The 12,564-nt window shown below is 50.0% G+C and overlaps 7 protein-coding genes across 7 annotated transcripts; 3 read left to right on the top strand and 4 right to left on the bottom strand.

The window, feature by feature from the left end:
- Window positions 1–262: 262 nt before the first annotated feature.
- Window positions 263–3,587, bottom strand: MGL_0025 (uncharacterized protein; the record flags this gene model as incomplete). The annotated part of the gene is made up of 3 exons (XM_001732198.1): window positions 263–3,406; window positions 3,460–3,531; window positions 3,576–3,587. The coding sequence occupies 3 exons, from the start codon at window positions 3,585–3,587 to the stop codon at window positions 263–265; spliced, it is 3,228 nt and encodes a 1,075-aa protein (XP_001732250.1).
- Window positions 3,588–4,023: 436 nt separating this feature from the next.
- MGL_0024 (uncharacterized protein) lies at window positions 4,024–5,004 on the bottom strand (the record flags this gene model as incomplete). The annotated part of the gene is made up of 1 exon (XM_001732197.1): window positions 4,024–5,004. The coding sequence occupies one exon, from the start codon at window positions 5,002–5,004 to the stop codon at window positions 4,024–4,026; it is 981 nt and encodes a 326-aa protein (XP_001732249.1).
- Window positions 5,005–5,272: 268 nt separating this feature from the next.
- On the top strand, window positions 5,273–6,220 carry MGL_0023 (uncharacterized protein; the record flags this gene model as incomplete). Its single annotated transcript, XM_001732196.1, has 1 exon — window positions 5,273–6,220. One exon carries the CDS (start codon window positions 5,273–5,275, stop codon window positions 6,218–6,220), a length of 948 nt encoding a protein of 315 aa, XP_001732248.1.
- Window positions 6,221–6,340: 120 nt separating this feature from the next.
- MGL_0022 (uncharacterized protein) lies at window positions 6,341–7,297 on the bottom strand (the record flags this gene model as incomplete). Its single annotated transcript, XM_001732195.1, has 1 exon — window positions 6,341–7,297. The coding sequence occupies one exon, from the start codon at window positions 7,295–7,297 to the stop codon at window positions 6,341–6,343; it is 957 nt and encodes a 318-aa protein (XP_001732247.1).
- Window positions 7,298–7,818: 521 nt separating this feature from the next.
- On the top strand, window positions 7,819–8,457 carry MGL_0021 (uncharacterized protein; the record flags this gene model as incomplete). Its single annotated transcript, XM_001732194.1, has 1 exon — window positions 7,819–8,457. One exon carries the CDS (start codon window positions 7,819–7,821, stop codon window positions 8,455–8,457), a length of 639 nt encoding a protein of 212 aa, XP_001732246.1.
- A 755-nt stretch (window positions 8,458–9,212) lies between these two features.
- MGL_0020 (uncharacterized protein) lies at window positions 9,213–10,280 on the top strand (the record flags this gene model as incomplete). Its single annotated transcript, XM_001732193.1, has 1 exon — window positions 9,213–10,280. The coding sequence occupies one exon, from the start codon at window positions 9,213–9,215 to the stop codon at window positions 10,278–10,280; it is 1,068 nt and encodes a 355-aa protein (XP_001732245.1).
- Window positions 10,281–10,863: 583 nt separating this feature from the next.
- Window positions 10,864–12,201, bottom strand: MGL_0019 (uncharacterized protein; the record flags this gene model as incomplete). Its single annotated transcript, XM_001732192.1, has 1 exon — window positions 10,864–12,201. The coding sequence occupies one exon, from the start codon at window positions 12,199–12,201 to the stop codon at window positions 10,864–10,866; it is 1,338 nt and encodes a 445-aa protein (XP_001732244.1).
- Between the last annotated feature and the right edge of the window lie 363 nt (window positions 12,202–12,564).

The raw sequence follows: 12,564 nt of genomic DNA, 5'->3' as shown, positions 1-12,564 counted from the left end.
AAACATGTGCTAGACTGTAAGATTATTCTATTGGTACAGGCCGGGCCGTTGCGTCGTAGGCAATTACGTAGGCATCCGACACTGTCTTTCCTTCGAGCTGCTTCGCCCATGCATGTAACTAGTTGCTGCATCCCGCATTGATAGCAAGGATAGCTACAGACAGGCAAATCTGCAACCGATTGACTGAGCTTTTTGTTCAGACCCACGGCGAATGTTTGCAAAACCATCTCTACTGCATGCTACGACATTTCATTCTTACAGCCTACACTAGAAAAGCATCCAACCCGTACGTGCGAGTCTTGTCCGGCACCTGTGTATGGAGCTGAGACACAAACGACACAAGTTGGCCACGCAGCTGTCCACCCAGCACGTCCTCTTCGTTGCTGAGCACGTGACGGAACAGTTGGAGAATGGTATCGAGGTGTTGCATGCCAACAGGGTTGTTCGTCTGAATCAGCTGGATCAAACACAGAAGCACAGGTGCCCACTCTGCATAATCGTTCTCCAGTGGAAGCGAGGCAAACAAGATCGGTAGGGCTTGGTCCAACGGCATAGCAGACGCATTTTTCATGATCATCCGGGCAAGGCATCCACATGCATTATCACGGGCAGTCTTCAGATCATCCGCCTCCTCAGCGCGCTTTTCGAAATAGCTTTGGAGCGCTGTCAGCAACGAGGCGTAGTGTTGCGACAAGTCCATCTCGCTGTGCTCGATCAGCACACCTGCGGCAAAGGCCGAGTTGGAGCGCACAGATGCTTCCTCGTCCGTTATGGAATGCGATAGCACAGTGAGAATGTCCTGAGTAAAGGGTGTGATTGCACTCTTCATGCCGACGATGACCTCGCCCAGTGAGCCAATCGCCGTGGCTCGGTCACTTTGAGAGCGCCCGGGACTGTAGTATTTGCAAAGAAGCGGCAAGAACTGTCGCAAAGGATCGACAAAGCTGGCACCCAACACATTCGCCATAGCGCCCACTAGATCAGTTGCTGCGCTAATCAGCACGGACTCGTACTCGCTTGAGTCTTCCATTTCTTCGCCCTCGTCACCAGCTTCGGGATCCAGCTGGGCAGGCGACTTCTTCTCTAGGATCTGGTGCGCATACAAGCACGCCGGCTCGAGCCACTGTGGGGCAAGTACGCCCGGTCCGCACTTGTTCAAGCAGGTGGCGAGAGATTGGCAAATCTCAATGGCAGCTGTACGGTCATCCTCTGCCTCCCATGCCTCCATAATGCTAGGCATCACCATTTGTACAATCTTCTGCACATCGGAATTCAGTGGCACCTTGACATCTGCGCCTGGCACCCAAGCTGGTGGGTTGCTCAGTTCATTGAGTGTACAAATAAATGTGAACAGTGTTGCGATAGCACTTTTCCGGATGCCCTGATAGAAGTGTGATGTGAGAGAAATCAACTCGTCGGTCGCTTTCTCAATGTACGGCAGGAATGCAGCACGCGTGTACTGGAAAAGTTCGCCGAGCGAGTCAGCCGCCACTTCCTTTTCAATCGCCACAGCTGTCGATACATTCATAAAGGAGTTAGCGAGCTCCTCCATGTCCACGAAACCGTCATCGTCATCATCATCCTCATTTTCACCTGGCACACCGAATCCAGGAACCGTACCATCGCCGGGTGCTCCTGGCACGGGGTCGTGTTCGGACTGCTCGAAGCTTGCCAACATCTTTGGCACCACATGCTCCAAGTATGGCCCAAATTCTTCCTTGAATACACGTGCCATCACTGCAAAGAATATGTACGCACACTCGCGCAGACGTGGTTGATCCATGGCCAAGCTCTCAACAGTAATGCGCATCATATCTGGCAGATAAGGACGGAAAGCATCCGCGCCCACAGCCTCGGCAAACGTGCCAATCGTGTCCGTCGCAATACCACGCAAGTCAATTTCTTCGCCTTCCTCGGTGAGCAAGAGGAAAGGCTGGATTCGCTGTACCAACGGTACAAAGTAAGGCACAAATCCTTCTTTCGCAGCATGAGCAGCACTTCCAATAGCACCCGTGATTGTGGCCTTCACTGCTACAGGTGCCGTATCAAGCAGACCAGTGAGACGCTCCATGATCGCCGGCAAGTACTGGCCAATGTCATCACCCATGACCTCGAGGAGAGCATCAAGAGCCGTGCATGCCGCGCGCTGTGTCTCTGGTGCGTTGATCAACTCCATGATTAGAGGCAGGAATACTGCATGCTTCGCTGCACACTCTTCATCAAGCATCTCGCAAAGACAACCGAGCGTAATACACGACGCCTTGCGCACGACAGACGACGAGTCCTTCATGCCATTTTCAACAAACGGCCACAGCTCGTCCATGTGCGGCCGAATGTATTCGGAGCAACCTTCAACACTGACGCCAAATGCCATCATTGCAGCCTTGCGATGCATAGCATCTGGATGAGCTGCATAGGCTTGCACCAGCTCCAGCAGCGGCGGGAAGACATGACTAGGCGGCAGCTCTGTCGCCAGTAGATCAATAACACGGAGAGCAAGACGTGCAGGTGTGTCTTCTTCGACATCGTCTGACTCTTCTTCAGTTGCAATAGGCATGAGTTGCTCGAGCATGGGCTTTGCAAGACCAAGGCTCTGGACACGCGAGCGCTTGTACTGGATGGTCCATACCAGCGAGTTCAGACACATGAGACGCAGATCCTCTTCATGCTCGCGGTTCGCACTGTTTTGTACGAAGAAAGCCACCAGCTCAGAAAGGTGGGTAGTCAGAACAGGAGCCTCCAGCATGCAAAGGTTTTCAAACACATCAAGAATTTGGCGCACACCCTCAGTGTGCGACGAGTCCAAGCTCTGTTGCAACACATTGAGCATTTGTGGTACAGCACTCTGCATTGCGGCGAGATCCGCCTGATCATCCATATCAAGGTTCTCTGCCACTTTGCTCAACGCTCGCACAGTCGTAATACGCACGTCCAAACTCTCAGGGTCCTGGATACCCTTTGCAAAGAGAGACATGATATGGGGGAGCTCATGCTTCAGAGCCTCTGTATCGACAAATGTCTCGAGTACAATAAACAGAACAAGCATGGCAGTCTGGCGCTGCAGAGCATTGGGCGCTGTCGCAGACTCGTACAGCCACGGTAGGAGAGCGGGCCACGAGTGGTTCGGAAGTTCTTTGCGGGCAATCTCGGCAATCAAGCGCGCCAATGCATTACGCATCGCAGCATTCTGCTCTTGTGCGATCATTTCAAGAAGCTTACTCTTAACACTTTCGCGAATCTCAACACGATGTTTCGTCCACACCTTGGTGCTTTTGGCAAGTTTCTTTCGAAGTTCGACAGCTGCAAGCTGTCGAACAGCAAGGTCAGAGGACGTTGCAATAATCTCGAAGAGCGCCGGCACAGCTTTACCATCTTTCAGGTACCGGGACTGAAGAGCCTCAGTCGCCTATATGTAAATGTTAGCCAACGGCGATCGATCACTTTCGTGCGTCAACGTACAGCTTTGAGTACTGCCGTATCAGGCACATTCGCCTGTTGCAGCAATCCGTGCAATTCTTGCACGTAGTTGGGCTGAAACATTAGTCGTCTTTATCTTGATGATGCAAAGTACCTACATCCATATTCATGGTCACAACAGCCGAAGTATAACGTATGGGATGGATGAATTGGTCTCGGAAAAAAAATCAGACAGCTCACGTGTTCATCAAAAAAAAATAAACACACAGACATGCCGAGTCCAATAGACAGGCATGTAACTTTGGTGGCAAGATTAGCTCAAGATCTATTAGCAACAGGAGCCGCTGAACACTAAGATGTCAAGAATAAATAGAAGCTATGGTCAAAGGTGAAAAGCTAATTCAAGGATATCGAAAAAAAAAATTCAGTGAATATTTTGATAATATGACATAGATAGAAGAGAAACGTTACTTAGGATGGGCCTATAGTGGATGTTGCATACTGATAGCGTAAGGAATCGAGGAGAGCCCTGACTAGGAGGAAATAAAGAGCGTTAAGGATATTCCGAAAAAAATAGAGAGGATCATGGCTCATCAAGCTCCAAATCTATCCGAAAAACAGCCACTTTTTACGACGCGACGACTGACTGTTTGTCGAGTCGCCTGATCTTGACTCTTTCGAGGACGACTCGCCACCAGAGGCCATTTCGACCGCTTTGGGCTGTGGTGCAGCATCAATGGCCGACTGCAGTTGGCCATTCACGTGCACAGTCTCGCCATCCGGGGAAATACGACGCACCGTCTCATTCCCTTTCTCGTCGCGTTTTGTTATGATAGTCTCACGGCGGCCATTAACAACTGTAGTGCGGCGCGTTTCAGATGTTCCGCCGGTTCCACTCGTACCACCATTGAAAGAAAAGCTCGATGAGCTCGTTGAGAACGCCGATTCACCCGGCGCACTTGTGTGCATGGGCGACAAGCCCGACATGAGGCCAAAGGGGCTCATCCCCACACCACCCAGAGGTGATTCGTGATGCATTGGTATTCCAGCGAATGGATTATGCATAAACCCTGGTGGTGGCGCTCCAAACGATGTTGGGCGTCCAAACGCCGGCATGGCATGTAAATCAGTCATAGAAGCGAAACCGTTATCCCAACCGTGGTTCATCTCCATCTCGTGAAAATCGCGCGAGAACATGGAATTGAATAACTCGAAGGGATCAAATGGCGCACGCCCAAACGCATCTGCACCATTTCGGCCTTGTGCGCGCCGCGCTGAATCAAAGCTGCTTTCCCACACAAACGTGTGTCCGTTAGGCGACATTGACGATTGCGGTTCAAAACCATCAGGCATTTCTCCTGACAAGAGAGGATATTCAAACCGATCATACTCCCATCGCCGGCGATCATCACTCAGAACTTCATATGCCTCGGCCACAAGCTTAAATTTGGCAGTTGCTTGCTCCTTGTTATCCGCAGCAGCTCGATCAGGATGTGATCGAAGTGCCTGCTTTCTATAAGCAGTCCGAATGTCTCCGGCCGTGGCTGATGGCTCGACCTCTAAGATGGCATACCAGTCGTTTGGCATGAAGTAAACGTTGCCGCCACAAATAGAGTCGTGCGTGTGAAGGGCAAAAAGGGAGTGGATGATCGACCCAACACCTATTTGGCTTGCCAAGCAGTTCGATGGATGCTCACACGTGGAGCTCACGTGTACAGCAGGCTGCCTCATTTGATCCTGCCCTGTCGCCAGTGTGTCAGCTGACTGAAAAATGTCGCTGTGTTAGCCACTCGCACATGTCCATACCTCCGCCCGAACTCGCGCGTCCCATCAAATTGCACACTTGATGAGCGAGATGCATGTGCCTTCGCTCCGTGGTCGCAAGCGCAAGACTCAGTCGCAGTCGATGGCATGGGATCCAGCTAGGACCGCGAGTGCAAGTTTGCCTCGCGCGTCGCGTGCGCCGGGAGCGAGTGCAGCTGCTCAGAAGCGACCCTATTACAACATCATTTTTGGTCGTGAGCAAGAAGACGACATTGCTGACACACTTGTTGATACTCTTGACCTGATTGCGCCGCGTGACTTGTCTGCTGCTAGATATGCTTTGAATCATAAGCTTATGGATCAGATTATGGGCGGCACGCGTCTCGACATGCTCAAAGCTCCGGCTTCTCCATACGAGAGAAAGAACAAGGAACAATTGGCGAGCGCAGCCGCAGCACTTCAGCGAGAAATACAAGAGATGCAACGTTGTCATGCAGCCGTGAAAAATTCTTTTAACTTGCCAAAGTCCAGCGCGGCTTTATCGCGAGGTCCTGAGCTGGAATCGGAGTCCGAGCCTACGGCTAGCGCGGTGCCCGAACCTGAAGCCTGGGCTCGCGCACCAAGTCAAGGAAGTGTCCTAGGTATTGGTTATGTGCGAGCTCAAATGCCCGCCGAAGTTGCGGCTATTTTGGAATCGCAACAAGAGCGACGTCGCGACCGTCTTGAAATACAAAAGGTACAACACGAAGCGCAACAGAAAGCAGAAGAGAAAGCACGGCTAGTCGAGCAAGAAGCAAAATATATGAAGGAGCAGGAGGCACAGCAAAACCAGTATCAACCTGAGCAAGAAACTCGATTCTCTGTACCACAGGGATTGCAGCATGACGCACATCGTCAAGCTCAGCAGTGGGACGGGAATAGTAAACAGCAAGACACGCCGCGTGAATCATCACAACATGCACCAAGTCAGACTGTATGTGGACCCCACTACCCAACGCGACAAGAACCTCAGCATATGGGACAACAGGGCCCGTCCTAAATGCGATAGCGAATTCAGCAATATACCCAACACTAGTTGCTGACGGAATGGATACAAATGGGTACAATGAGAAAGCATTTGGCGTTCGTCTAAGATCTAAAAAACTACTTCTACACAAATTCAGTAATGATCATGTACATTGTCAAGTGAGAGCATGGCACGTTTTCGCTGCTCTGTGTGATTCGGTGTTTCGGCATTGAGACGATCTTCAGATCTTGGACTCCATGTTGGCTGGGGATTCGCACCTTGCGAAACAAGACCTAAAGCTAGGTCTCTTAACATGGTTCGCGCCAAGTCAATCCGGGAGCTAGATGGCTCAGGCGGTGGCGGGTGTTGTCCGTATGATGTGGCTACTGCAGCACCGGTACTCGCAGAAGGGTTCTTGTACAGCTGGAGGGCCAGTTCAACCAGCTTGCGAGGGATTTTTATGTCAGGCATATGCATTAAAAGCTGCATAACTTCAATGTAGTCTCCATTCATGATTTCGTCCCGGTGTGAGAGAAGCAGGACAGTAGAGATGTATGGCACAAGCTGCAGTGTACTGTCAATGGCAAATAGGGTGTCCCATAGTTCCACACATGTGTTTTCAGGAAATTCATACATGTATAAGAGTCGATGCCATCTCAATAAAATAGGTACCCAGTCAAGCTGGATAGCTTGCAGATGTGCGCCAAGATCAGAGTCTGCTCGATGCAATATAGCTTTGATGAGCGCCGGTGAGCCAGCTCGTTCGGACTGATAGTACAATGGTATTAAGCGGTTTGCAAGCGCGGAAAAACAAAAATATGTATCAGATTCCACTTCTTCAAGCATTAAAAGTACATGAAAGATCGATTGTGTAGATAAATTGGGTTCTTGGGTATCAGTAGCTAATGCAATTAAGCACGATTCGGACGAACGAAGCTTCCATAGCCTTGCTGCCAGCTCATGCATGCCTTGGCGATAACCTGGTTCGGGGTGCATGTGTGCCCATACACGCAATACTTGCGCCACGCTCTTTTTTTCAATTTCGGATAATTTTTCGCTAGATCTGGCGAGATCCAAGTCAATCAACGAATAAAGCTCTTGGATGTCCATTCGCTTTGGACCGATGGACTAGTGTCAGATTTTCCCCACTTTACCTACCTTGTGTACATCCTGCAAAGGATGCGTAATTTCAGATATAGCTGGTTCATTATTTGCATGTTTCATTTCAAACGTAAATTTTGAACATAAATGACGGTATGCTCGTCTCTGCGTCCGCACAATCGATGGCCAGGCGGATGGTTGATCTACTCGGATATCGCCCAAACAAAGGCGCCATGCTATTGAGTAAAAACGCATTGGTTCTTTCTTCTCGTCATCATACAATATAGACGCCCATTTTACCCTAACATGAGTGTTCGTACGCATACCTGTCCTGCTCTAGACGCTGTGGGTTCATCGTTGGGGACGTGCGAAGTTTTCTCTGCAATTGAAAAATTTGTACGCATTTAAGGACACTCCTTCACATGTCAACCCTCGAAAAATCAGGGCCTAAATTTTCTGCTCTGACACATCTTCCGCACGCATCACGACTCAGTGGACATTCGAGGTAATTTTCATTTTGGCCGGGCATCATGCCAACCAAGGCGCTATCGAGCCGTTTGCAAGGGCTCAAGTTCATGCAACGCGGTGCTCAGCGTGAAGCTGAACAGGCAGAGGCGGACAAAGCAGACGCTTCGTCCAGAACGAGATTCAACAGCGAGCGTCATGACGATGATGAGGACGTCGATCCAAGTCCTACAACAGCTACAGATTCATCAATGTCTGAGCAATGGGTCGTACCTTCTTACTTTCGCGTAAAACCCAGAAATTCTGTACAAGAACCAGAGCAATGGGAATCATGGTTTCTCAATGCCACAGCGGAGGATCAGACTCCAACCAGACAACAATTTGGTGCTTGGAAAGAAGAGATCCACCGACCCAAAGCGCAACGCTCTGAGAACCATTTAGATCCTGCTTATTCCGACGACGCGACAGATGATGAAGAATTTAGCGATAACGAAGAAGATCAAGATATGGACGAAAGCATAAATCGGCGCGTTTCTGAGACATTCCGTAAAAGTCAAGATTTTCGTAAGCCACCAAGTGCATCTAATGGGCCCAAAACAGGTACGAAACGACGTGCTTCAGGTGCAATCCCTCCTAAACAACCCAAAATAGCCGCTGTGGCAGACAAGTCAAAGGGTTTGCGCAAGAAGAAAGAGTCGCCTTAGATGGATATGAGGTCTGCTTGTGTACGTGCATCAAGACTAGCTGCACTCGTTTACAATTATGGAAGCCTATGGGATATCAATTCCCTAATGCATTCCTCACTATGCGGAGCATACAAATACTTTTCCAGATGCGCTCCCTGGTCCTAAGGACACATTCAGTCGTGAATCGCTTATATCAAATGCATGTACTTTTACATCTAATATGTATACGTAGGAATGACACTTCAGAGTCAGTCATATATTGCTTGCTGTTGCACTAGCATTAGAGGATTTAGCATCCGCAGAGATATCCATGGGTCTGAGAACGTCCGTGCTGACGATCGAGTTGCATAAATGCAAGCATTGGATAGGGCAAGGTTCTTGAGGCACTCAGCAAGTGATGACATAATCATATCTGTTCGCGGACGAGCCGACCGAGGTAATGTGGCAGGCATGAATCCTCGACAGTCCCAGTTGTTCCTCGCCACTGTCCCTCGGCAGTTGTTTTAGGATCCGCATTGGCAACTTGATCTTGACCAAGAGCGTCGAAGACGACACAACATGAAAGGGTTCACGAAATTCATCCAGCGGACGCCGCACATGGTGACTTCAAAAGTGGGCATATCGGCTAAGTCGACAGATGTGGAATTTGATCATTTGCGACACAAGTTCGAGGCCATGGAGAAGTTGATCAAGCAGCTGTCGAAAGAGTCGCAGACGTATTTGGATGCTGTGAAAAGTATGTGGAAATCATAAGACTAACGCTTTGCGTAGAGATGCTAGAGTCGTGCTCGTTGTTTGCAGCAGAGTTCAGTACGCTCTTCCATCCGTTTGGCACGGAATACGACATTGAGCGCCGACACCCCGAGACGGTTCAGACCTTGGTCAATCTGTCTGGTTATGTGACATACATTGATGACATACGCGAGACATTGCGTCCTGAGATTGAATTGATCGAAACCCGTGTGGTGGCGCCGATTCAAGAGGTTGAACAAGTCCTCAAGAGCATTAACAAAGCAATCACGAAGCGCGACCACAAATTGATTGACTTTGACCGGCACACTAACTCGTACACAAAATTGAAGGAAAAGCAGAATCGTTCCGCTAAAGACGACCAACATATGTTTAAGCTCGAGCACGACTGTGAAGCGGCTGCAGCGGATTATGAACATCATAACAATCTGTTGAAAGCTGAACTGCCTCAATTCCTTGCCATGGCCACCAAGTTCATCGGCCCACTTTTCTATTCTCTGTACTACATGCAACTCAATGTGTTTTACCTGTCTATGGAGAAACTCAAGTCATATGCCGAAGGCCGTTTTGACTTGTCAGAAAACAACCTCATTTCTCATGAGCACAAATTTGCCATGGACATGAGCCATATTTTGGCTGAATTCGATTCATTTTCCATTCAAAAACCCGGACCACCAACAGCCCGTATTCTGCAAATGGCCAAGGCTGGTGCACCGCTCAGTTCTCGACCCAAAGGACTTCCCTCAGCTGTAAGTGCTCCATCAACCACTGGCACTGGTGCCAAGGTTGGCGCGGCTACAGTGCCTCCAACAGCAACAGCTACCTCTGCTGCAGCACCCCCGCCAGCGTATACGCCTAGTGCGGCAGGTGCAGCCACCGTTTCCGACACCACCAAACCTAGTGCTTTGGCTGCTGACTATGTCGTAGCCTTGTATGACTATGCAGCAACGGCTGAGGGTGACTTGTCATTTAGGGCTGGCGACCGCATCGAAGTTATCAAGCGCACGCCTAGTACTGAGGATTGGTGGACTGGTCGCTTGCACGGTATTGAGGGCGTGTTTCCTGGCAATTACGTGCGGGAAGACGCATGACGCACTTGAGTACATGGGGCTGTAGCTCTATGATCTTTTGCTTATTGCGGGTCAAGTCATTGATTTAAATCTGCCATGCACCACCTATCGACGTGGTCCCACGCTCGTGCATTCCTACGAGCCGGTTTATTCACTGTTGTTCTCTGCCATGATAGTCATTTTGTTTTGGAAAGAACTGGGAAGCTTTGCCCGGACGCCGAGACAACTATTTTTGTTCGATTATCGCAGCAGTTTATTCTATAGAGAGATCCCTTCATCGCGTTTCGTCCATGTATTTATGTTTGTAAGCGATTACGAGCGCGATCAAAAGCAAGGACTGTGTGTAACATTGACCGCATAGTTGGGGGAGGGAGCGAGCGGGCTGAGTCGTTGGTGCGTGAGACCACAGTTATTCTAAGCTCATTCTAGGCCATACGATCGAGGCCTGAGCTCCCATTAATGCAAATGCCAATTGATGCATAAACCATGGTAAAGGCGCATGTCGATTCCATGACTCAAACAGCTCAAGCTAAGCATTCCTCCTAGCCCCTGTTTCGAGTAGCATTACTATGTACGACACATTTTGTGCCTGCTTCAGACATGACTATACACCGAAAAGAACGCTCTTGTAGTCTCGAAGAATCACACCCACGCTCTCCGTGCCACTAAGGCCAACTTCGGATGCAATCGCACTCACGTACCGAGGCGGTGTGACGTCATGCAGCAACTGCACAACTTTCAGTCGTGACTGTGCGCCACATTCAGCTCGCGTAAGGAGAACACTGTCTGTCAGCGTATTGTCATCTTCTTGGGACAAGAGATCACTACTTTGACCAGCCTCGTTTACGACGAAACTGTCCAGTTGAATCCGGTCACTGAATTTGTACGTTTCACAGCAAATAATCACAGGTACACCAAAGCCATGTGCCATCATAGCACACATGGCGGTGCCAGAACGAGCATATGGTGCGCCATTCGAAAGGAGGGATGCCGTTCCGAGAAGTACAACTGATGCACGAGGTACGAGTGTGCTTAAAGATGCAATCAGACCGTATGTTGTTGGGATACCCGCTTCCAGCAGTCGTTCAGCGAGCAGCCGGCCTTCAAAAAGCGGGCGTGAGTCGATCACTATCACCTCAAATCTAACGCCATGGTTGTGAGCGTGGATCAATGTGCCTTCAATGACAGAGGAATGTGCGTAAGTCAAAACAACGTCGCCATCGTGGATCTTTGACGCTGCATGAGTTTGAATCACCTTAGCAGCATAAACAATCCTGTCACGAATGAAATGTTCAATACGACCAATCAAGTGCTCCTTCGCTTCATCTTCGCTTAGCGACGCATCGACAACACTGATTTCATATTTGAGGAACCGAACGGCGTGTCCTGAGGCCGTGTTCAGCGGACGCGACTCGACAATGAAACCGACCTGTTGCGAAACACGCGTTAGCAGGTCGCGGCTAAGTACGGCTCCCTGTGGGGTCTTGTAGTCCTCGATGACGGCAGATAATGCACGAAGTACAGCGACTGCACGCTTATTGGCGCCACGAATGGCGAATGTTGACATCTGGTGGCACAAATCCAGCACAGCGGGATGAATAGTGCCACGAGCTAAAGCTGTGCTCCAGCTAGCGGAGTTCACGCGCGCATTGCGAGGTAGTGTCACGTTGCCAAAAAGTGAAGCATCACCGAGCACGCCCACGGTTGAAAGGTCTTCATCTAACGATCCTGTGACTGCTTTGGTTGAAACGGCAGTGTCCTTAACCTTGGGCGCTGAGGCCGCTGGGCGCAGGCCTCCTTTGCCGCTCGGCGCCGTCGGAGTTTGTGAAGGCGCATCTGACTTGGCCGCAGCACGACGCTCACGCTTTGCTTCCTTTGCCGCCTTCTTGTCCTTCTTCACAGGGGCGACGTCACTCGCTTTTACAGCCGCTGAATCTGCCATGCCTGCCGCAGGAGTCCAGGTAATGTGGTCGTGGAGGTAGGTCGTATTCAAAGTCAGGAGTTAAGCACTTGACAACAGTAGCAGACAGAGAACTAGGCGTGGTCGGAGCAGATATAGGAAAACGACTAAAATGATTAACAAATACCGGAATATGTGCTACATACACTGCGCATACTACTGACCCGAGAGATATGCACAAACTGCTGCAGTGACTCTACAAATGTGGCATGTACACTCCCGCCGCACATGCCATGTGACGTAAACGACAGTACGACTCGGCTTGTTACAGCACGAAACCAGATATGCACAAGCATGTCTGCATATGCAGACACGATCTAGGACCCTACCAGGAATCGAGTCGGC

The sequence above is a fragment of the Malassezia globosa genome (assembly GCF_000181695.2).
Source record: "Malassezia globosa CBS 7966 chromosome Unknown mgl_sf_1.1, whole genome shotgun sequence".
NCBI classification, from domain to species: domain Eukaryota; kingdom Fungi; phylum Basidiomycota; class Malasseziomycetes; order Malasseziales; family Malasseziaceae; genus Malassezia; species Malassezia globosa.
This window is presented reverse-complemented; position numbering and strand designations above follow the sequence as displayed.